The sequence below is a fragment of the Lathamus discolor genome, chromosome 5, assembly GCF_037157495.1.
Source record: "Lathamus discolor isolate bLatDis1 chromosome 5, bLatDis1.hap1, whole genome shotgun sequence".
Taxonomy (NCBI): Eukaryota; Metazoa; Chordata; class Aves; order Psittaciformes; family Psittacidae; genus Lathamus; species Lathamus discolor.
The window spans coordinates 39,705,866-39,730,852 of record NC_088888.1 but is presented as its reverse complement, the minus strand read 5'-3'; the positions used below and the strand labels follow the sequence as shown (position 1 = coordinate 39,730,852).

Sequence of the window (24,987 nt, the reverse complement as noted above, 5' to 3'; positions counted from 1 at the left end):
TTCTTTGGTTTGTATCATTAATTTGGTAGAAGCTCTGAAACTCATAGAAAATGAGAATTATGCTCCTTTCTTCATTTGTTGGAAGCACAACATCTTGGGAAAGTCAGCCTTAGAGGAAAAGATTATTGTAGAGCCTAACAGAAGACTGAAATGAAGATGTCTAGCTACAGTTGAGGTTGGGATTTTGGACACCTATTTCAGAGGTGGGTAAGTCTATCGTCCAACATAGCAAACCATAGAATATATAGAATGAGGGTAACACACTGCCAGTTGGGTTTCTTGGCAATAACTCTTAATTTATAACAATTTAAAATGGATGATCATATTTATTTTACTTTCTTACGAATGATTGTATCTTTAATATTGCACTTGGAATCTTGTATGTCTAACGTGCATGCTGCTTTCCAGGAGAGGGCAGTCCATACCCAGGATCAATTGCTTTCCATTACACTCTTAATCCAAGGAATATAAGTAGAAACTCGAACGTAAACACCAGGTTTCATGGGTTGAGCACAGCCAAGGCCCCAAGAAGTGACTCCATGTTGGACAAATTTATCTTGGTCCAGACAGACTAGAGGTCCTCCACTGTCCCCCTAAACAGAGAAAGAAGAGGATGATTCCTTCATGCACAGACCCATGTGCTAGAGTGGCCTTCTTACAGGAGGTAAAGACAGAAGTACTTCTCACATGTGAGGACTGCACAAGTTATAAGAAAACACTGGAACTCTAGCTAGAGAAGAGCCCTCTATGCATGTGGTTGTACACTTCTGTAATGTCATCTCTTCCTCCCACCCAGGTATTAATTTTAGTTTTGCAGAGGAGAGGTTTGGTGGGAAGGAATCTCATTGCCCTCAGTAACTTAAACTGCACTTCCTCCCTCAGTCTCTTCTCTGAGGTGTTCACCATTTCCTGTTGTTCCTAGATGGTCCAAGACCAAGAGAATGCATGCCTTCAAGCCATGCATCTTAACACATGAGTGCAGCTTGCCTGCCACGGTGCTTGTACATAGAGTAGCTGTGCTGTGCTGGGGCAATGGTATTGACCTGTTGGCTGGGGAAGGCAGTCTGCTGTTTTCACACACCTTTATAGAGTCATCTCTAGTTTTTCAGGGAGGAAGGTTTCCATCTTGATTCAGTATGTTAAGTTTTCTAAGCCCTTTCATTTAAAGAAACTGAAGAACCCATTTTAAAATCCTAGAATTCTGAAGAAAGCCTTCATGCCACACTTGTGAAATGAGGTATTTCCAACCATACTCCTCCTTTTCAGCAAAAGCCAAGGCCAGCATTCATTTTGCCTCATCCAGTGTGATTTTCACAGGCACTGGCACTGACGTGAAAGTTAGTAGTTCTTTGGCCCTTGGTATCTGCTACATGGCATGATCCAGTGCATCGTTCCTTGACTCCTAACTGAGATGTCCCAGGTTGTTAACTGAGCTATGGTGGACATTAGAGCTCGTCTAACTGGGGCAACCAAAGTGCTCTTGTTAAAAAAGTCAGATCGTTAGTCATTCTAAGTTGGCTTCAATACACTCGGCTCAGGCAGCCATATATTACCATGCGCTCTGTAGTTCAGGCTCATCTGAAAAATGATCCGCCCCCCTTCTGAGCAGCAAAGGGAGAAAGAGAAGAGCAAAATCTACTTGTCTACTTGCATTTTCCGGCTTGTATGCCACATGGTGTAGCAACATCTGAAGTCCAATTCTGAGCCTCTAAAGCCCAGAAAGCAAAGCACTATTTGATTTGAATGTGCTCAAAATGAACTCTGATGTGCTCGCAGACTTTCTTACCTGGCAGCTATCTGTTCCACCATGAATATTGCCAGCACAGAGCTCGTGTTTTTTGACTCTACCGTTCAAAAATTCAGGGCGATTGCATATTTTATTCTCAATTACAGGGAAGCCAGTTTCCTTTAAGTAGCCATCACCACCAGTTCCTTTGCAAATAAAAATAAAACCAAATCACAATACATGACAAAGTTAAATAAACATCTACACAAAACAAACATCAGGGTATGGATAAGCAGTAACATAGTGTTTATGCATTGTGCATATACCTTTTACCCATAGTATGACAATGTAACAAAATCAGTAAGCTATGATATGGATATGGATAAGCAGTATGGATAAGCAAGATATGGATAAGCAGTAACATAGTGTTTATGCATTGTGCATATACCTTTTACCCATAGTATGACAATATAACAAAATCAGTAAGCGTTATCAGTATTATGGTACTTGTCACCTTCTGCCACCCGTCAAAATCCGTGCTGCACTGATTGACCTTCCTGCTCCCACACTACATCCATACGTATCCAGTACCCACTGATATCTGTAGGAGTCATTAGCAAATTATTTTATTTCTCTGTATCTGAGTTTATTTCTCTGTGGAAGAAGGGAGGTTTCAAGTAATCTGTTGGGCAGAAACAAAGAGGCAGAGAAGGTACTGATGCCCTTATCAACCAAGGCAGAGCGGGAGGTCTGAAAATGAAAGTTATGTTTATATTTGTGTGAGATGTGAACTAGGCTGGTTGAGAGAAAAAAATCATTTGAGAGAATGAGCAAACTTACCTTCATGTGATTAAGAAGTATACTATGTCTAGAAAAACCTTTCTATCTGACTTCATAAAAGCCCAGCTGGGGGAAAAGTAGAGTGGACTGAGAGATAAGAGTTAGCAGGTTACTAGCAGGTTAGCAGGACTGCTACTCCTTTAATATTGTTTAGGGGGTTTCAGTTTATATAGCTCAGAAAGATTTGGGAGAATCTATATCAGAAGGAGACAGTGGAAAGAATGGCAGTACCTGGTGAATTTTGATGAAATATGTATGCATGCAAGTTTGTGAAGGGAAGTTTGGTTACAAGTATGTATCAATCTCCAAACACAGGGCTTTCAGATATGTTAATACTGTCTCACCCTTTGTATCTCCCCAGCCTGTCACGTAGCACTCCTCTCTTCCTCCTAACACAGCATTTTCTTTGGGCAAACAAACTGGGATTACATGATCATTAATAATTGCTGGGCTGAAAGAAACAAGCAAAGAGACTCATACAGGAACAATCGTTAGCATATTTCTCCCTGATACCACCTTCAAGCTTCCAAAAAGGTTTTATATGCAGTCAGCCTTTTTTCCTTGAAATCCTGAGCTCCATAGAATCATAGAATCACGGAATGTTTTGGGTCAGAAAGGACCTGAAAATCATCTAGTTCCAACACCCCTGCCATGGGCAGGGACATCTCACCCTAGACCATGTTGCCCAAGGCTCTGTCCATCCTGGCCTTGAACACTGCCAGGGATGGAGTGTTTGCCAGATAGGATTTTTTCTCCTGATGCACAAAACTGCTTTTGTTTTAGGCTCTAATCCCTCAGAATGTGACCCATGAAAGGGAAATATCTGATATGCAGAAGAGTTAAAGGCTTGTGATACTAAAATTACTAACCTAAATGACAGAGAATGCTTTGACTTTGGCTAATTCATAGCCAACAACACCTAACCACAAAACTACTTGGTGGTACGAATTAGTGGTATTTAACACATAGGTATCATTTTGCTCTATCTGCATCCAGTCTGGCCATCAATCACTTTTAAACTGGACACTTAGCACATAACAAAACCCAAGTCAGTCTGACTTGCCTTTGTACGCAGCTAAGGCTAGGCTCAATTAATAAGACACATTAATTGTTCTGACCCTGCATCTGTTTTGGACCTACACTGCAGCTGCAGAAATCAAAGCACAAGCACCGTATGTTCACATCTGCTTGCAGCTGTATGGAAGTATTTCTTTTGATTGCACATTGCCTTAGCCAGAGTCTCATATGAATGGAAACAGATTCAAGAAGGGACATACTGGGTATTGCATCAAATGTACATTCTGTTTGCCTAACACTGGACAGACTTGCTGGAAGAAGAAATGTTCCCACCACAGCATGGAAACTGTATGGTGTGCTATCATGCTAATATTTCAACTTTCAATCCTCATTACCTTATCAAGGTAAAAGCATGTAGAAACACAGCCTGAAAGCTCCTCTAGGTGTTAACTTGTGCTACTCTGCTACCACTGCTTCACCTCAGCATCTGGCACCCACTGCTTTGCCAGCCTGGGTCACTGTCCCTAGCCCTCCTCCCCTCCCAAGGCAGCCCTTTCCCTTTCTGAAGCCCTGCAGCTGAATCACCTTATTTTCCACTGGAACTTCTGTAGAAAGGGGAAAAAAGAGAGGGTTTTAAATCACTGATTGAACATAGTGTGTACAGAAACACACATTTCCATAACACCAGCAACCACTATTTAGTCAACTTGAACCCTCAGAATGAAGGAACGCTTCAGGGTGAAAGAGTACCTGCTCAATTTTAGCAGAGCAACGTCTGCCCTGTGTGGCTCCTTGAATAATTTCTCAACATCTCGTTTTTGTACCGATGCCTCCAATGCTCTTTCTCTGTGTAATCCAAGGTATACTTTATATGCAGATGGCCTTGAGGACCTATTGGAAATGATCACACATGGTGAGCTGATGAAAACACACCCAGGACATAGACCACTTACAGGTTATTTGGTACCTTGCTCTGGCAAAGCCAGGAAAAAAAAAAAAAAACATCTTTGGCACAAACTTAGTTTCTTAATCCCTATTACGGCACCTGAAATAAAGTTGGCAAAAGTTGTCACTATGTCTCTCTTTCTTCAGTCAAAACTCTGCTTTAATGAATGATGACTAAACTTGCCTCAGTTCTCAACTGCTGTAAGGTGAGCTGAGAGACAGCTCAGATTAGTTATTGATTCCATTTTGTTTCTCCTTTGATTTTCTACCTGGTGTAAAAAAATGCTGGTGCATGCTATAACAGATACTTACTTTTCTAAGCAGTGCGCAGCAGTAAGAACCCACTGAGGGTCTATCAGAGTTCCTCCACAGAAATGCAGGCCAAAACTGGAATAGAGAAAAAAGTAACGAAAAAGGCATTGGTTTAAGGGGGGGGGGGCATTAATCCTACTGCAGTTCATGCGGTAATCCTTCTAATGTTATGCCTTTACAAATTAAACAAACAATCTAAATGTTTATTAAACATTTTCATTATGAAACAGATTTGCTTGAACAATATTTATTACAGTGATGGTATTGTTGTGTGGATGTTTTTTATAAGACCCTGTATGAAAACACTTAGATCTTTGCTCTTAACCAGTATTTCTATTCCTGGAAAACCTTATGTGCAGTTATGTATACCGTGTTGGAGATTCTGACTTCTATCTAGCTGTGATCATAGTCAGAAAGCTCTGCATCTGGCCTCGATTCCTAGTTTTGCTAATAACTTTGACAGTAAGATTTAACATTTATGTGGAAGGACTGATCAGGATCTGTACTAGCCATACTTCAAACTGTTGCTTCTACTCATAGGATACTGATTTTAACATACAATATAGTGACAGATTTAAAATCATTCTGCCTTTTATTGAAAATAGCAGTAGGACTGATTCTATAGGTATTTATTGCAAACTAGAGCATTCTTGGTTGTCTAAATGACCTTCTTTATGATTAGCACACATAATATCGCCTTGAGCTATTTTTAAATTAATACCAAGTTTAGAATGCTGCAAACACACACTATAACATGCCATAAAAGGCAAAGTTTCCTTGCATGTAAAGTCTAATGTAAGAGGGAACGGCCATACCTTGTCCGGAGACTGATTTGCCAGGGCCAGGAGTGTGGATGCGAAATGCACCCAGCAACAATCCTTTGAGCACACAGCTTTGGTCTGAACTTGGATTTTCCACACTCATACTGGGCAGGAGCTACAGGATAAGAAAACAAAACCAAAAAAATCACTTTAAGGAACTTCAGTGCTTTCATTATACACTCACCGTGAACTCAGAAAACTAGAAGGTGAACCTGTTACATTTGTCACTTCAGCTTCTGATTTGCTGCAGGCAATTATATACCATGAACCATCTATATTTTATTAGGTTATCTTCATAGAACCATAGAATCATAGAATAGTTCGGGTTAGAAAGGACCTCAAGATCATCTAGTTCCAACCCCCCTGCCATGGGCAGGGACACCTCACACTAAACCATCTCACACAAGGCTTCATTCAACCTGGCCTTGAACACTGCCAGGGATGGAGCACTCACAGCTGCCCGGGGCAACCCATTCCAGTGTCTCACCACCCTCACAGGAAAGAATTTCCTCCTTATATCCAATTTAAGCTTCCCCTGTTTAAGTTTTAACCTGTTACCCCTTGTCCTGTCACTACAGTCCCTAATGAAGAGTCCCTCCCCAGCATCCTTATAAGGCCCCCTTCAGATACTGGAAGGCTGCTATGAGGTCTCCACGCAGCCTTCTCTTCTCCAGGCTGAACAGCCCCAACTTCCTCAGCCTATCTTCATACAGGAGGTGCTCCACTCCCCTGATCATCCTCGTGGCCCTCCTCTGGACTTGTTCCAGCAGTTCCATGTCCTTTTTATGTTGAGGACACCAGAACTGCACACAATACTCCAGGTGAGGTCTCACAAGAGCAGAGTAGAGGGGCAGGATCACCTCCTTCGACCTGCTGGTCACGCTGCTTTTGATGCAGCCCAGGATACTGAAGCACCCCTGGCAATTTCTTTCTCATATAACCTTCATAGTGGTCAGCAAATCACACATAAGTAAATCCATAGTCAGGCAGCAAAAAAGAAAGAAAATAGAAGAGGAAGGAGAAGGAAACAGAGAGAAATCAAAAATAAAATCTTCCAACTTCTCTAAATGGACTCTTACAGGTACCAGCAATGCAAAAACTGCACTGGCAGCTGGTTTTAAATGAATCTTGGTGGTACAGTGCATGAAATTCAACCACCGTCTGTGTGGAACAAAATTTTGTCCACGCTTATCTCAGGATCTTCTGGTACTTCAGATGTCTCTGAGTTATTAAGACCAGGTTGTTCTTATTTAGCCTTGGGAAACTGACTCTTATCAACAAAGAATTTAGAATCTGTTGCCAGCAAAAGGAACTAACTAATGAAACTGAAGACAAACCCCACATTTTCTCTGTTATTTAGCTAAACACTTGAACAAAAAAAGTATTAATTTTAAAAGAAATGGGGATCTTCAAATTAAATAAAATAACCATATGAAAATGCCAATTTTAACCCTAAGAGTCCCAAACCAACACTTTCAATGCAGTAGTATTTTTACAGTTACATCATGTGTATGTTATGGAATATCCTTCTTTTTCTTGTTCATTTCATTTTGGGGTTTTGATCAGAGCACATTTTCTGCTGCTCACAGCTGAGAGAATAGAGCTCCAAGAAAGTCACCCTTTTTTTGAATAGGAACTACTCTCTTCCTTGCATAGTTTTTGTTGTTGATGGACATGAAATCCTTGTAAATGTTATAAAATGCAACATCATTTGTTGCACCACCTCATTCAGAGCACTGAATGGCTTGATTACTAGTAACAAAGACAAAGGCATTTGGTTAAGTATTTTGGGCTAGATGCACTTTTCAGATATCTGATATGGTACAGTATCAGAGGAAAGGAAATCTGTTTTACAGCCAGGACAGAACCAGAACTACATGAGCAGGGGTAGCAAAAATTTTGCTGGGATAAGAGCATTCCTTGTTCAGCCACATGCTGAAGAAGGTTGTTATGCCAGGTGACCAGGCAGGAGCATGGACAATCTCCACAGGAGCTCCAATTTGAAACACATGGCAAAACCTTCGTGAGCTTCACTGGGCTCCAGGTACATCTGGCGTTTGGGACTTCCAAAGGAGTCAGCACCATTCTTAAGACTTCAGACGCAGATTTCGAGTGCCACTTCCCCACAGCCTTAATTTCCAACCTAAAGCTATTGCTTCAATCAGTCTTTCAGATTAATCACTGAACGTCCTCCATTTGTCATAAAAAGTTACAGAAAAGGGAGACAGTAGTCTTTAAAAGAATAATTACGGCACTTGGGAATGTCACAGTACTCCCAGGCTTTTCTTGGGTCGGTTGTGTAGCACCAAGGCCCATTCACATCGCCGTCAGGATTCCTGCAATACTGTAACAAAGAATAAAACCACCAGCTATTAACCAGGGGACAAAAAAGCCTACCGATGTACGCTTAAAAATAAAATAAAATTAAATTTTGAAAATATTTTTTCTCCTTCCTCTTTGATAAGTGATTTCTAATTCCTTTTGTGAAAATTCGTTTCATTTTTCTGTTTGCTGTGTGAGTTTAGAAAAAAATACTAAAAAAGGAACCTTTTCAACTGTCTTCACCTTGTAAGCTTCACTAGTGCAAGCTTGGACCTCTGAGCTCTCAAATAATAAGAGATCGTGATCTAGGATGGGATTTTCTAGGGTACTAAACCATCTACTCCTGCTTCCACAGGAGATAGTAGAAGCAGTAGGGTCAGCCCTGAGGTCTTTTCACACCCACTCTGGTTGCATGGGTTTTGTGTAAGCTTCTCTTGCATAACTTGGTGGTGCTTATGGGTCCCAGAGGCAGGGGTGCAACGCTTTCCCTGATGTGGGGTGCCTGGTTAGCTGAATCACTCTCTGTCTTACTGGCCACATTGACCAGTCTCTGCTCAGCACAGACACCTCACACAACTACATGATACCAGGTTTTTTTCTAGTTCCTTCTGTTATTCTGAAACATAACCCATGTCTTAGGAAAAAGGAGAAAATATCTGTTTCCTTTCCCAAGAGGTCCTGACAAACGTGAGAATCAGAAAGTTACAACAGGCAGTTTTTCGGAGGGAGTTTCCCCAGTCTGAGCTGGAATTGAGTACGGGGTATGTGATGCCATCAGGGTATTGACTAAAGCAAGCTCTAAAATCATTTACCTGGAGAAAAAAACATAGTTCAAACTGACAGCATCAAAGAAGCTCTTTATATAACATACAGAGCTTGCCATAAATCAGACAAGTATTGTATATGGGATGTTAAAAGTCTAGAGAACCAGTGATGAGTACCTGTGTTGGGATTACGCAGATGAAGGTTAGAGATGGCACATGACTTACAGGATGGGTCAGGTGCATGTATATCCTTGTATGATAGGCTGCAACAGAAGCTGGAGGGTTGGAGGGTGAATTAGTAGAGGACGGGGGCTGCAATCCATCACCTATATATCTCAAGGAACTTGCACTGAATGTTGAATTCCTCTCCATCTCACTCACTGTTACTACTGAAACCTATGTCCCCAAGTGCTCCTTCTGGCAGAGAGAGCGGAGATGTTTCCCATGGACCAACTTCAGTTAGTCCTCAGTAGTAAGATGAAGCAAATGTCCATCTGAAGCCCCTTGTCTGGGGTGCAGAAATGTTCAACAGAGCTTCTGTCTGTCCCACAGAAGTACCGACTGCTCATGTCAACAAGAACTAACATGATCAGGTTCTTGGGTTGAACTAAGGAAAGTAATTTACGAAAAGCTGTCATGAAATTCTTGCTGAGGGACCATGGAGATGACAGGCAAAGCTCAAAGGACAGCAAGTATTAAATGAACATCTGCTTACATTTTTATCCAGGCCTGCTCCTGGATGAGTCATGGGAGTGAAATAGTCATGGCTATGAGGTTTCTGAGAACTCCACTCTTGGCAAGTTCTGCCCCTTGCAGTTTTTGCCACTGTGCCACGATAATCTTTACCATCACCATGAATGCAATCTGTGAAGAAAAAGGAAAAGGAAATGATTGTTAGATGTGAGCTAATGGACCACATCCATACTTGATGGTAATGAAGCAAAAATAAATGTGAAAAAACACTACCAGGACTTACAATGTATACAAGGAAAGAAGAACAACATAGTGACAATGATGGCTATCAATCACATTTTCATTTCTTTGTATTTTAAGCATTTTGTTTTGAAAGTCAGAAATCAAAGAATCTTAGATTCGACCACAAAGACAATGCGCACATAAAGTCTTTTCCTTACAGACACTGATATCTGTCCAAAGGCACATTTTACAGTAGGTAAAAAAGCAGTAATACATGTTCAGGCAGAATTAACCTTCTAACCCAAAGAACATTTTATAGTAAAAAAGGAAAAGTTGAAGACCTAACCTTCTACTGCATAACAAAGTTGCATCTGAACTGAATTAAAAGAGACAGCTGTTCTCTGGTGGGAAATATGAATGCATGGCTCAGGAAAAGACTTTTGGAATAGTTGCCAGCAAAATGCCATCACCTCTGCATTTGCTGTCATTGCTAGTAGCCCTCCCACAGCAGTGTGGAGACTACAAGCCATCTGTTTCCTTGTTTTTCCAATATTGCCAGATGTAGCAGATGAAAGATGTGATACTAGCTTCAAATCACCCTGCTATAAAATTCTACAAGAAAGTTCAGAAAATGAAGAGAGTGGATACAGTATTATATTAAATTCGTAATTATCTGGAGTTTCTTGTGTTTCATCCTCATTAAATTCTTGATGCCATTTCCATAAAAAACAGCTTGCTGGTTATGAGCATTTCTGGGGGAAGCTGAAAACATTCTCACCAGGATTTGGCTCCAGGGTTGTCTGAGGAGGTTTTGGTAAAGTCACTGATTCATGGTCATCACACTTCTTCAGATCGCAATACTCCCATCTTACCCTGGGGTCAGTGGTGTAACACCATGGGCGGCTATCGGCATCTGGGTTTCTGCAATAGTTCTGCCTCAGGTCCCTACAAATGTAAGCATATTATATTCCTATCTATACCACTGCTCTGAGAACCTAAAAGAACATTTTAGAACGTGGGTGTGTTACAGAGTTAACACTACCATGTGTCACATACAGTATGCGACGGAAATCCTTTTTTCAGCATAATCAAGAAACATATGCCGAATATTGAAATATACCAAATACTTATTCAGTGATTAATGCTTATAGTAGAATACTGTTTACAAATCCAGATAAATAAATGCACATATGTATACTAAAGATATAATTTCTTCCACTTTTTCAAATACATTCATAGAACCGTAAAATCGACAAGGTGGGAAAAGACCTCCAAGATCATCAAGTCCAACCTGTTACACCAGGACTGCCAAGTCCACCACTAACAGCTTTTAAGAAGAAACAGTTTTTTTTAAATAAATAAATAGCTAATATTAGGATTAAGAAAATAGCCCATTATTTCCTCAAAGCTCTAATGAACTGCAGAACGGGAAGCAAAGACTTGAACTCATAAATAAGCTCATGTTTAGACGCAGTTCATTTCAGTATAAGGGAAAATTTACGATAACTCTTAATTCCTTTAAAAACAAGGTAGAAATACATAATTAATTAGTCTAAAGCATAACAGTGACAACTGTGGCTTGTTTCAAGATGAGGTTAACAGAAAATATTTCCATATTAAAAAGAGAAGAAAAGGAAGAGATTATTTTTATCAAGTATGCTCCCTTCCCAGCATTAAATCATTGTAATGAAAGGTGCCGCAAATCAAAACAAATTCATGAATACTCATCCGATGAAACATGGAAATGGGAAACACACATACGCATTTGGGAACTGCTCTGCTGTTTTATTGTGTCGGTGCGGTGACATTGAGCTCCAGGCTTGACATTTCTTTCCCGTGAGAGTGAAAGAAACTGTGCCGCGGTAAGTCACACCATTGCCTTGATAGCATTCCTCAGTAATTTGAGCCTGCTCAGGCACATCAACAGCTGTAGTGAATAACAGAAACCAGTCCCTTGCATCTTAATATACTGATATTTACACATAAGCCTAGAAATCTAACGTAAAACAATAAGCCAGAGTATTTCACTAATAACCACAGCACGCTCTCTCTAACAGAATCCTTCTCAGACTGCAGATCAAAAGGAAGCTTTCCAAAATGTTTGTAAAAAATTAATGATGTGCTAGATTAAAAGCACTTGTACATCAACTTTACTGTCCTACATGGGGGTTTATTTCAGCTAATGATGCAAATAGTTCACATATGGATCAAAACTTCTCCACAGTAAGGGAATGTCTGTGCCTTCGCAACAGATGCATGTGTGGAACAAGCCTGCCTTGTGTAAGGAGAATTTTCTTTTGATTGTTTTTTTTTGAGTCTTGTTTCAGTGCTCTGAAATCATCTTGGGTTTTGCTATGAACTCCATTTCCAGGAGCTGGCATGTAACACTAATTAACTTTACCATGGAGCATTCAAAAATTTAGAAGTGGAGGGAACCACTACTTGGCAAAAGGAAAAGACCTCTGTTACTGCAATTCTTCTTTAGCTGGGTCAGTAGGTGACTTAAAATCTCCTGCACTTATCCACCAGACTGAACGTTTCAGCCTGGGCTCTGTATCAGGCTCAGGAGTTCAACTGATTAGTAACAATATTGGGAGTGACAGCACTAACACAACTGAGCACCCAAGATTTTTACAAATATACCATGATGACCCTTCACTTCCAGATGTCTCCTATGGTTCTTACCAGGGGCATCTGCCTCTGTCCCGTCACAGCGGGGGATGGTGCAATATTCCCACCGGGCAGTTCTGTTGGTAGTGTAACACCACGGCATCTTCTCACCATCAGGATTTCTACAGTAGTTCTCCTCTAGGTTCCTGAAACAAGAAACTCGGCTAAGGAAAGGCAGTCATGGCAACCTAGATTATGAACAACAGGAGAATGTGCCTTGCTGTCTAGTTTACTGTTGTATTTACTGATGGGAAACTTCTGCTGTCGTTTAGTGATGCCATTTACTAGATGAATAATTGCAACGCACTAGTGTTTGGATGTGCTAAACCAGAGACCTGATAAATTGCTAGATGATTTAGGAGCTTGTATTTCATGTTTGAGGCCACGAGCAACATGGCAGAAGCATAGGGTGAAATAACCTAACCACATTATTGTAACTTTCTTACTCCACATTGCTTCACCTGAGCAAAATAAAGTAAAAGGATGAACTGATGAACTGAAAAGGGAGCAAGTCAGTCAAGCAGACCTTGAAGGTCAGAACTGGGGAGACACTGGTATCCAGGAATGCAGAAGTGAATAAAAAGAAATGTGCAAAAAAATTGAAAAGATGGAATCCAACAGCTGATGGATGCTGATGCAACCAAAGAACTTTGCAATATAGTTGAAGAGAAATTCTGTGCCTTGTTACTTCTCATGGACATTGAATAATGGAGAGGTTTCCCTTACTTGCAGGGATAGTTTTCAGGAGTGCGAGCATGTCTGTGAGGAGATTGAGAACTCCAGTGCTGACAGGTATTTCCCGATTCTGTAACAGATATTGTGCCTTGATAATCTTCTCCTCTTCCTGATAGACACTGACGCCCTGGTGCAGGAACTGGTGGGGGTGTTGCTATTACAGAAAAAGAAACTGAAATTAAGCAGCGCTTAATTAGGTGGGCTTTTCAGCTCTAAATTTTAGAGATCAGAATGTTTGAAAAGCCCAAAAGGTAGAGAAAACACCTAAAAATATATGAAGCTTTCTTTCTTCAACTTTAATGTCTTCATGAGCAGTCAAACTGTCAGAAGATTATTTGCATCTGTCCTTTTACAGCAGGGAGGGTACAACACAGCCAACACAACTGCTTACAGCTGCATCAACACTGTGAAGAAAACTGGGGTGAAAGTGTCAGACACATGAGTGATAGGTACAGGTATAGGTGCAGGTATAAAAGAGATGTACTCTAATTCGTGAGAGTTAGGGACAGCAAGGATGAGATCTAACGAGAAGCCCCAAGGAAAAATATCATGGCCAGGAAAAGGAAATTGAGAAAGTGGAGAATTTATTTGGAAGGGCAAAACAAAAGCCAAAAGATTTTCAGGAGAGTGAAACTGTTTGACGTGAAAAGAGGACATCAGAAGAAATATCAGAACCACTGAAATGACTGGTCATGGTAAAACACATTAAGGGAAATGTGCTCCAGTTGGAACCATTAGAAATGATTATGGCAGAAACGTCTGGCCTCAGAAGAGTGATCAGATGTTAATTTCAAGATTATTTAATTCTTTTTCTTTCAGATAGGTGTCTGAAGTCTTTTATTCTTTCCTTCATCTTTGGAACTTCTATTTGTTATAGCTCCTTGCACCAAGCTGCCTAGATATCCTTTTATCTACAACTCTGGAAGTCAGACTCACTGCAACGAGGAATGTTGCAATATTCCCAGCGTTTAGTTGGGCTGGTAGTGAAACACCAGGGCCGAGGTTCACCATCGGGATTACGGCAGTAGTTCATCTTCAGATCCTTCTCTGGAAAACTGAACAGGAAAACAATTGTTTTAAAATGTCAACACTGTCTGTAACAATTGTCCTGTCTGGGGAAGGGTGGTCTTCATGCCACCATTGACAATAAACAACCTATCACAGAGTCTGACTTACTTTTCTGGGAGGTATCCATGTGAGTGAGGTTGCTGTGAGTCCCAGCGCTGGCATTCAAGCCCAGACATTGTTGTTGCAACTACTCCGTTGTAGTTTTCTCCACTGCAGTGCATGCACTCTACTGTAGGAACAAGGCGCAGTGAGGACAAGAGAGACAGAAAGTCCTTAGGGAACTGGTGCAGAAACACACAACTCACATGAAGCTCAAGACCCTTACTAGAGCACAGGGCTGAAGGACATGGCTTTTTTTTGAAGGTACAAGCTTATTTTTCATGGTAAGATAACTTCAACTAATTGATTATATTTATAGCATTCCATTAACAAATGCAAGCCAACATTATTGACTATACTTCTTAATAGGGCTAAATTAAAGTTATTAAACTACAATTGAAAATCTGTGCTTTTGCTGCTGTCATGTTTTATTGAGTTTTGCACTATCAACTGCCATTTGGTTCAACCCTAGGATTAAGATATGCGAATAGAGTCATATACCATTTTTTAGCTAAGAAAAAGAAATAAAAAGACTGTATAGATGTTCTGGGGGGTCTCTTGATGATATCTCCCTTGTTGGTTTTGAAAATGTCTTTGGAAAGTTTCAGGTTGAACTAAAATCAATTTTGTAACAAATACTAAATAAAAAGTAAAAGTATTTGAATAACTTTATATTCTTGAACACACCTTCCAAAAAGGGAAAGAAATCAGTATGTGTATCCTGACCTTCACACTCTGGGATGTTGCAGTAATCAAATCTGGTAGCAGGATCTGTAGTGTAACACCAAGGTCCCTTTTCATCATTATCAGGATTTCTGCAGTAGTTTTCCTCCAGTCCAGCACTGGGATATTTTTCAGGTGTGTAACTGGAACAGAATTTAAATGGGATTAGGGAATAAGGAAAATGTCCCAGTTGTTCAGCTGAGGACTCTAAAAATGAAATCTTTATCTGAGGACCATTCTGTAGATGTTGTTCATTAGATGTCTCCTAATTGCTTCTGTGTGCCATTGGTGAAGGGTTAGTCATGCTATAGCTATGGATGTCAGGAAATATGCTGCCTCTAAGGCCAGTCATATCTTTAATACTTGAGTATTAAAGCATAATATGATCATACTGGAGTATTAATACGTTAACACTCCACATACTCAGTTTCCAGTAATTTTTGCTTCAGCTGAAGTACCATGTAACATGTAGAGAAAAATCTGCTCTAGGTCATGTTCCCTGGGAGGTGCAATGAGAAGATACTTGCTGTAATGTGAAAGTCCCCTGTAACCCAAGTTGTATGCCTTCTCAATAGGAGGTTACTAAATAAGCCCAGTTGGGTGTTTTCCGTTAAATACAGGAAACACTACCCTGACAATTGTCTGTAGATTCACTGATAAAATGATGTACCTCTTTCTCAGGCACTGCATATTATACTTTTAGCCAAGAGAAGTTCTTGCCCTGGTGAGATTAATGGAAAATTCTTATTTCAGCAGAATGCTTCCCTGTCTAGTGTTTTGCTCATGTAAGGACCACAAAATTTCAATGCAACTGCCAAGACTGACGATGTCCCTATTGATCATTTAGCACCTATTGCAAGATCTCAATAAGATCAGAGAATTATCTTATTCTAGATAAGTGTAGAAAAATATTTTATAAGAAGACTTTGAACATCAAGCAAATTACTTATAAAATATATAAACATATATGAAAAGTCCTTACTTTGGCTTATGGGGCGCATTATCAGCCCACTTCTGGCATGGTACACCTGTCTGAGTTTTTGCTTCTGTTCCTCTGTAATCCACTCCTTTTCCTTCCTTGCATTCCAGAAGATAAACTGAAATGATATACGTTTAATTAATCAGTATCATGGCTTGTCCATTGTATTTTAGTACCTAAAAAAATCCATTTTCATGCTAATATATTTAAAAACATTTGGTCATATTTTGACTTTCTTATGAAGTAAAAAATAGGCAGCAGATGACATCGTTTCATTAAAGTTCACCATGTGATAAATGAGTTTTAATTAATGAATGATATTCTAGAGCAATGACTTTCTGCTGCACCAGATAAAATAGAAGGGGTATATAATATATGTTTTTATATTCTTAGATTTTGGAACTTAATAGCACCCTAATGAGAAAAAAAAAAAAGGAGTAAAAGAATTAGCAATGAAATTTTGTCTCTATATAAGCCAAGGGGAATTTTAACACTGAATAAGCCTGGGGTTTGTATCAGTTGCCTTATAAACATTAAATTGTTTTAAATTATTAATAATTAAACTAAATGAGAACTGAAAGCTAGATGTTGTTAATTTTTTTCCCAGGAGGAGGGACCAATGACAACACCACTGCAGCCTTAAAGGTTTTCCTGGGAGGACTGAACAGTCACTTTTCCCAGCAAAGAGCTGGTTTACTGCGAGGGGAGAGCAGGGTTGCAAGGGGCAGCTCTGCCAAGGCACAGCGGAAAGAACTCAGATCTTGGCATGTTCCTTCAGAACTTCTATATCTGCAGTTTAGGGACAGCCGTTATCAGGCAGTGTGCCCTCTGGCTTGGAAAACTAAGCAGGAAACTCATTTAATACTTCTCTATGCACAGGACATATTTCATCAGCCAATTCCTCTTTCCTAGCTGCAATGAAACAATCTGTATTTTTGGTTGTGACCTGCCTTGTCTCAATGTCTTTAAGTAGTGTCCAAATCAAATACTTGTGAAAACTGTTTTGCATCTGTTTTTCTCAGTATCAAAGTAGTATCAAAGCTAACATACAAGCAGAAGATTAATATAAATCTGGGGAAATAATGCCATTTTTCACAGACCTCTCCTGTCAAAATTGAAAAGAACTAACATTTGAACCTGAAATAAGGTTCAGCTCTCCTGTGGACAGTTAGGTAGTTTAGATCTGGATTTATAGTTGTACCTTTAGGAACATCTTTATTCCAGTGTATATATGTAGGCAAGTTTACTCTAGAAAATTTAGCTGAAAGCCTTTTGAATCCCTCAATTTTGCAATAAATTAGCATTAAACCCCTCAATAACTGCACATTGAATCAGTCAAGAGCTGACTATTGTTTGCATAAACTTTTGACCGTTTATATAACCTTTAGGTTTTTTTCTGTCTGATGACAAATAACTGACTTTGATCCCCAAACTCAAACCATGTCCCTTAAGTTAACTATTTGCAAACAGATTTGTGGATAACAATTCCCAAATGCTGGCTTTAATTCTCATTACTTTTTTCTATAAGTTAGTGAAGGTTAACTTTCCCTTTTATAGCACGTACCATAGAATAATAATTAAAAGTGTGAATTTTATATCAATTATCATCCTTTTCTTTGAATGCACTGATAAAGATCAATTAGGTCTCATTAAGTAATTGCCTCAACTGAAAAAAGTTATGTTGGTTTCAGTAATAGTATTGCAAAAGCATCTGAGCATGTGAAAGGAATTTCTTTGGAGTATCAGGACAGCAGCAACTGCTGGAGACAGTGATGTGATCTGACTAAGTAAAAGGTATGTTTTCCATTCTGTTCTGTAAGAATTGATTAAATGGATGCTATCACTAAAATGGACAGATAATAATTTGAGAGTCCTCATATTACTGAGGGCATTCTGCTTTTCAAGAAACCGAAATCCATGCCTATGACCAAAAAAGGTTGCTGTAACAAATACTCTGGATATTGCAGAACTCTCATCCAGGTTCTAACCTCAGAAAATCCAAGGGGTGTCTCAAAAATAAACCAGAATCACATTTGAGCTCCTAATCACAGTACTAAAGCAAAATCAGTAAGGATTACTTACATGGAAGTTATTTGTTAACTTTGCTACTTGCCAATTGATCCATTCAGTTTTCCTTCTACAACAGGAATTGCTAAGAAGATTTTTTAGTGTTACTTAATCATGATTCAGGGATATTACCACCAGCTTCTGGATATAATAAAAATATGTCCAAAACATTAAATTATGTATCAGTTATATACATACATATACAAAGGAAGCTGGCTGAAGGCTTCAGAAAATTTCAGGCTGCAAAGGACCCTCAGTAGTCTTTGGTCCAAAACTTCATAAAAACCACAGCCAGCTTTTGAGATGGATGTGGCCACTTAGGGCTTTGTCCAGTCAATATCTGCAAGGGTGGAGGATCTGCAGCCTGGCTGGACAATGTAGTCCACTGCTTACCCACCCTCCCTGTGAAAAATTATGTTCCTTATATCCACAATGTCTGAACAAAATCTCATTTGGATGCTCAGCTGCAAATTGAGCTAAAGCTATTGAACTACTACATAAAATCTTCTTGCAGGTGCCATACGCATAACATCATCTTATCCTACAAGTCTCTGCAGGTCCGCAGAGAAGTAAGGATGAAGTTTTCTGATGCTCATGAGTATTTACAGTAGAGTTACTGTGATTCTTGACTTTTGGTTGCAACTGGCGTGTTGAAATCACTGCATGATTTGCATGATGCGGCAACTGAGAACCTGGTTCATTTTTCCTTTTCATGCACTTTTCTTTGTTGAAGGAGATCACCTTCTTGGTGGATACTATAGTTTCCAATTTCTGAATATTCTCAAATGAATTAATATATTTTTTAAAGTTAGAAATAAGCAAGTGATGAAAGTCAGTGCTCACTAATCATTTAAGACAGGACAGTAATAATTCTGTTCAAAGATTACCCCCATATCTTATATCTCAATGATCATTAAGGAGATTCTTTCTCCCATATGTATTACTGAAATCAGAGAACAATACAATGAAACTTAAAATGCATCAAAAATAAACTATGTTCCTTCTTCTCTGCATATAACAAAAGCTCTGTGTTTGATTATGTAATTCAGAAATAGTCTTAAAACACAGTTTTTTGTCTGCATCTGTCATAATGTGATAGTTTTTTAAGAGATGATGAAAAATTGCATAGTTGCCATTCTTTAGAGACAGACTTCCTATTTTCAGAAAGAATAGATCAAATACATTTCAATCAAATAATTCTCATCTACGACAAAAGTGATCTGAAACAAAGCATGTGCAGCAAAAAAAGTACCTTTAGCAGATACAGAGAAGATCCCTTAGGTTATTGACTGGTTTTTAAGGAGAGAATGCACCCTCAAGTACCTCCATTACTCCCAGCATCTTCTCTGTTCCCTGAGCAACAGTGCTCTTTTCTGCCCCTGGATCCTAGGATTTAGGGAACAGGAAAGATGCTGGAGCACTAATCTGGTGCTCTAGATGGTACTGCTGCTATACTAGCAATGTGGCAAAACCCAGGCATTAGGTATGGGCTGACCTACCCACTTCATCTGACGCAGTGAAGGCTTAGCCCTCATACGATAGCGTGTGTGAGTCCCACTGGAAAACCTATCTCAGTGAAATAGTATAAAAAGGACATAGACGTACCTCTTTTTTCATAAAGAACTGCATTTGTTCTTCTGAATAGCACTGCTGTTTTGGTGTTCTCAGCCAGCGTCAAACACTGTTGGTCTTTACTGGTGAATAAGAAGGCCCTGTTGAAATCAAAAGAAGAAAGCAATGAAGAAACAATAGCCAAATGTGTGCAGTATTTTCCTGAACACCTTCTCTAATATTCACTTATAATTTCAGTAAGCACTGCACTTCAGTGATACTCAACACTGAGTGCTGTTTCACAAATCTCCCATTTTCAGCAATGACTTTGACTCCTAAGTCTTCATACCAAGCTTAGACTGAAAGAGAGCTACGTGAGCAAATTATGACAAGGGATTAAAAAAGGAGGTTTACAATGTGTCAGAGACTCCAAAGAACATGCTGAAGAGCATAGATGCACAACGGACCTTGACCTTATTTGAAAAAAATGAGTGGTCATTCAATGAGTGAGACATTTCGCAGTGTTGATTAGTTACCAAGAAACAGGTAAAACACACAAGCCAGGACCTTATATTACCTTGTGGTGACTGTTCTGAGTCATCACATGTGAAGCAGTGTAAGCACTTTGGAAAACGCTTATATTTGTCTTTTCAGCAAATGCCTAGTCTGTAAGTCTACGAAACTGGAGCAGATGGTATAACCTCTACAATAACATCTAAGGAAGACTCCTGGCAGGCTAAGCACTTTCTACAGCTGGCTTTTCTGAAGCAAAAAAAAGGTCAATAGCGACATAACATTCAGTAAGTAGGTCTGTATTGGGAAAGCAAATACTGACAAAGACCATTCTGCAGCCTTGCCACGAACAGTCCTGTCCCAGTGTGCCTGTACTTCTAAGTTCACACAGCCTCTCCCTAAAGGAGAGGGATCACATCTGGACTTACCACTGGCAGCCATGTCCATGAGTTGTCTGAGGAGTGCTGGTTATCCTGGGTCAAAACTACACTGGGGATGGCTCCCCCTTGTCTAAGCCCAGTCCCTCAGTAATGTTACATTTATAAGCAGGGGTGTAGTTAACAAGTATGGTCCAACACACTTCTAAGGTAACATAACAAGCCTGAAGTACTGATCTGAACTTGATCTGAAGCATTAATGTGAAGGTGTTGCAGTGCTGGCCTGACCTTAAAGCTCTGCCTAACATGGACCTTTCCCTAGATCCTCCGTTGAGAGATAACATCTCTCCTTTACTGATTGTAATAGATCTCACATAATTAATTAGGCAAGCAAGGACAAAACATCCTGATGTTATTTCAGTGTCGGGTGATGGTAGTCTCAGACCTGAAGCGGAGGCTAAGGAATGATACTGTGTCTGAATATGGCTCGAAAGGGAACAATGGTACTCTGCAAACTGTAAGTATATAACCTGAATACACAGACCTGCCCTCTCTGCCTCCTTCCCCATGCTCCTGAGCCAAGTACAACTGAAGCTCTTCCTTCTCTGTGGTTTTCAGAGACGGGAGTCAGATCAAAGAGACATGTGTTCAAAGAGAACAGTCAGCAAACCCCTGCCACCCTTCAGGGTTACACCTCTTTGAAATAAGCATCACTTTCTCTTTTGATTTAAAACAGAAAGTTACAAAACATTTAAAAACTCAGCACCAGGGTACTCCTGATGGAGAACCAAGTGCTGGAAACAGCCCTGCAGACAATCAATGTGCTGAGTTCAAAAGGTATGCTGCAGTAGTGGTAGATCAAGAACCCATGAAGACTGCTTCCCATAACAGTATCAGATGTCTCTCCCCATTACTCCAGTTGCCTATTGTACTACTGAAGCCTTTGGCTTTGGTACAGAAGCCATAGGCTTAAAGAAATAGACTCTCCTGAGGCAGGAGCCTGAGCAAAGACCTGTGGTACAGAATGGAAATAGGGTTTAGTATAATTAAGGTTTAGATGGCCGTCTCTTTCCCAAAGTAAATAAAAGTTACGTAAGCTCAGATTCTAGCAAAATTCAGAATAATGGATGTATCTGCATGATAATAGGCAATGCAATGAACATAAGGAATGCCATTATTGCTGTCCTAAATTTCCAAGAAATTTTGAGTCTTTATTGCAAAAGGAGTGCAAGAATCTTGATAAAGCCACATCAAGATGCTTTTCGGTGTGCCAAGCTGTGCTCCAAGATATCATAATATTTTCCAATAAGAATTCAGCATAATTTTCTTAGGCCTTCTATTTCTGCTGTCTTCATTCATATGTCCCAGGTATTCTGTTTCTATACATATTCTGTTTTTCCAACAAAGCTCAAACATATACTCCTAAGAAATCTCTCAAAAATTCAGACTGCTGATAAATAGGGCAGACTGCTCCATCATCTGCAATGGAAGATATATATGGGAACCAGTGAAAATTACCTGCAAGTAAATTTAGTTTCAGTTTCACATTGCTCCGCACATTCTTCATTACTATTTGTCTTATAAATTTGTTTCCTTGGGTTAAGCAGCCAAGCTCCCTCTGTTTTCACGTAGCTGTCTAGTATGCTTCCTTGCACTAAAAGGGAAAAAGAGAGAAAGAGGTGAAAGTGCAAACGCTGGTACGACTTATTTCAAACTTTCATATTAAATTGTCACCTAGTTGAGTAATATCATCATTTAATTGCTGGAATAATTGGGTCAATGGTGACAAAATACGATTAGGAAGCACTCACTTCCTAGTATGTACGGTAGAGTCACTGAAAACCCAGTGTAAAAGCAGGACAGAGAAATGGCTTGAATAATGCTCTGTATCATTCTAGAAGTCATATTATAAATTACACAGTCTTACAATATAAAGTGATGGGAACAGAGATGATGACCCAAGGAGTGAAAAAAGCGAGGTATTTCAGAATGAAAACATTGGTTACCCATACTTTGAAGAAAGTGGAGAAATGGGACTTAAGAAGGACATGAAACAATGATTGTCCATTTCTGATATCTACCCATATAGAATGACTTCAGGTATATCAGCCACTCTGTAACTGCTTTTTTTCAAAATGCTCTTGCTTTTGCAAGAAACAAGCCATCCTTAATCACTGGGGTTATCACTGTGCTCATCTTCAGTGTACAGTTTTAGTAGTAACTCTGTATTGGACTTAATTTATGATGCTTGTTTTAATACCTGGTTTCACCCAGTTGCTGAATAGAAAGGCACACAGCCAGACACTGGCTTTCCCCTTCATGCATAATAGCCACACTGAAGAGAAAGACTTATTCTTTCTTCATGCTTTTCTGATCCTCCTTTCTCAGCCATAGCTCAGTGACAGCAGGGGGAACAGAAAGCAGCATTGTCCCACTCAGTCCCACATCCTGCAACTGAGGGGCTCCACAGGACATTACTGAAATGTCTTTCAGGTTGAGGAAGTCAACTACTCTTCCCTTTCCTGAGTAACAGTCTTCTGTGGTGTGAAGCAGGCTTATATGCCTCCTGGTACAGTTAAATTCCATCACCTGAGTGCTAGCTCAGCCTCCACTTGAGTATTTTCTTTAAGATTGTTTTGCACCTAGAAGATAGAACTGATAAAATAGGCACAAAAGCCAAATTACGCTTCCTCTCCTATCACTTCAAGCCCAGAGAAATTACTGTGGGGCTTTTTTTTTTTCATATATACTAGGGAAGATTTTGAACCTAAAGGCTGAAAGTTCAAAAGTCTGCATGACAGCAAAGTATGGCTGCTAAAAAAAAAAAGATAAAGGGAAAAAATATATAATAAATTTTCACGTGACAAGCACAGGAGTCACTGGGTCCATTAGTTATTTCAAAACAAAAGTGACATTAAGAAGAAATGAGTTTTGAGAGAAAATATTAAACTAGGTTAGAACAATATCATAGGGATGCTGCAATGTTTTCCACAAGGACAAGAAATACAAGTAAAGAATTCCTATTGTGATACAGCTTCGATGCAACCTTAGTTCTGTTCTGTTTTAATTTGCAATAATATTGTCATTATAATTGCAGCATTTGATTTTTGAAATATTGACAGGGTCATAATTGATTTGCGTCATAAAAATATTTCCCCCTTTCTTTCTGTTGTAATTCCATGCAGGGCATATTACTCTAAGAACAAAATGAAAACATATGCAAGCTGGATAAAAACACTTTATATTTTCTTTCTAACATTTTCCCCATGTCTAAGGAATTTTTCAGTGTTTGAAAGATATATTACTGCCTTATTCAGAAATCAAATATTTTCCACCATTTGATAAAAGATTTGCAGACAGAAACAGTCTTGCAGACAAAAGCCCAAATCCTGTATTTTCCTCCACCCTATAAAATTCTTACTTATTTGAGAAATGCATTTGAGTTCAATAAGGCTGGTTTTCTGCAAAAATAAAGCTTAGAAATTAGAATTTAAATTGAGATTACAATTATTTATGTTAAATAATGTCTAGAATTATTTATGCTGGGGCATGTAAAATGTTTATGTGTTTTATTGGGGGGTTTATATGTGTTGGCACATTCACAACTGTATTTTTAACTGCAGTCACAACAGCCCATGTAGTAATACGGAGGACCTAAAAGAAGATGTGATATCTGAATCCCGTAGCTCATTGAATTTTAAAGTTTTCAGAACAGACAGTATTTATTTGAGATTTCTGTAAGAGTTACAACCTAGTAACCCAAACAAGATGTATGCAAAGAGCCTTACTCAGTTCTTGTGTGTTACAAGCTGTTTGTACTGTCTTCTGCAAAAATAGCATTGCAGCACCAAAAATACTGCAGAAACTATTGCTGACCAGGTTTGGGCCTACCTATCACATAGAATTAAAAATTTCCTGTTAAGATTGTGGCTATGAAAAAAACTGAAACTAGAATGTAGAGCAATTTTTCCTAATTTTGTTTTTAGCAATTTTGTTTTTAGCAATGCATTTACAAATTTTTAAGCAATCAAAATCAGGATCACACTTCTTGGCAATAACAGTGAAAAGAAAAAACTCTGTGATTAAAGGCTCTTGAAATGAGAGACAGACATGTCTTTGTAGGAAGCCTTTGATAGGCTGCTTTCCAAGCATGTCCCCATTTCTGGCAATGGGGCATGTCTGAAGGGAACCATTAGCTCCCCATGCAGACACCAAGGCTGTAGCTCCTCTGATGTCTCTAACAAACACAACACTGGAGCAACCACAGCTCTAATTTTGTTCAACAGCAACTCTCCCTGGCCAGGAAGACCTAAATCCATCACTGTCCAGGTCAGTGGTGACATAGAGGTTTGGGGACCTACCTTCCACAAATGCAATGGCCCCCATTTCACCTGGGCAAGCAGAAGGCAAAGACTCTTACCTGAGCTGAGCAAGAAAAGAAAGAGAAAAGCAGCTTTGCTAATCCCCATTTTGGCCCAGTTGGCGGGTGCTGGAAGTTGTGTGTGTCTGTGCACAAAGTTTTATTGACTCGCACTGCAGTGAG

General features: G+C 39.5%; 1 protein-coding gene across 2 annotated transcripts; it reads right to left on the bottom strand.

The window, feature by feature from the left end:
- Positions 1-306: 306 nt before the first annotated feature.
- LOC136015072 (plasminogen-like) lies at positions 307-24,980 on the bottom strand. Of its 2 annotated transcripts, none has more exons than XM_065680464.1 (19): positions 24,865-24,980; positions 21,963-22,098; positions 19,609-19,715; positions 15,940-16,054; positions 14,961-15,100; positions 14,244-14,364; positions 14,004-14,122; positions 13,059-13,221; positions 12,348-12,478; positions 11,424-11,589; positions 10,441-10,607; positions 9,463-9,611; positions 7,912-8,005; positions 5,656-5,776; positions 4,841-4,915; positions 4,334-4,474; positions 2,911-3,017; positions 1,787-1,932; positions 307-593 (listed from the first exon to the last, which is right to left on the bottom strand). In XM_065680464.1, exons 1-19 carry the CDS (start codon positions 24,911-24,913, stop codon positions 432-434), a joined length of 2,409 nt encoding a protein of 802 aa, XP_065536536.1. In that variant the 5' UTR covers positions 24,914-24,980; the 3' UTR covers positions 307-431. The 2 variants fall into 2 exon arrangements, with proteins under 2 accessions (XP_065536536.1, XP_065536537.1); XM_065680465.1 differs by having other exon boundaries at positions 14,244-14,361.
- Between the last annotated feature and the right edge of the window lie 7 nt (positions 24,981-24,987).

Excerpts from the sequence above, each read along its gene's own strand:
- LOC136015072 (XM_065680464.1), bottom strand. The coding sequence starts at position 24,913 with ATGGGGATTAGCAAAGCTGCTTTTCTCTTTCTTTTCTTGCTCAGCTCA. Across the intron at positions 14,365-14,960 it reads CAACATCCCAGAGTGTGAAG|TAGAGTGCATGCACTGCAGT; the intron begins GTCAGGATACAC and ends TTGTTCCTACAG. Across the intron at positions 4,916-5,655 it reads CAAATCAGTCTCCGGACAAG|TTTTGGCCTGCATTTCTGTG; the intron begins GTATGGCCGTTC and ends TCTCTATTCCAG.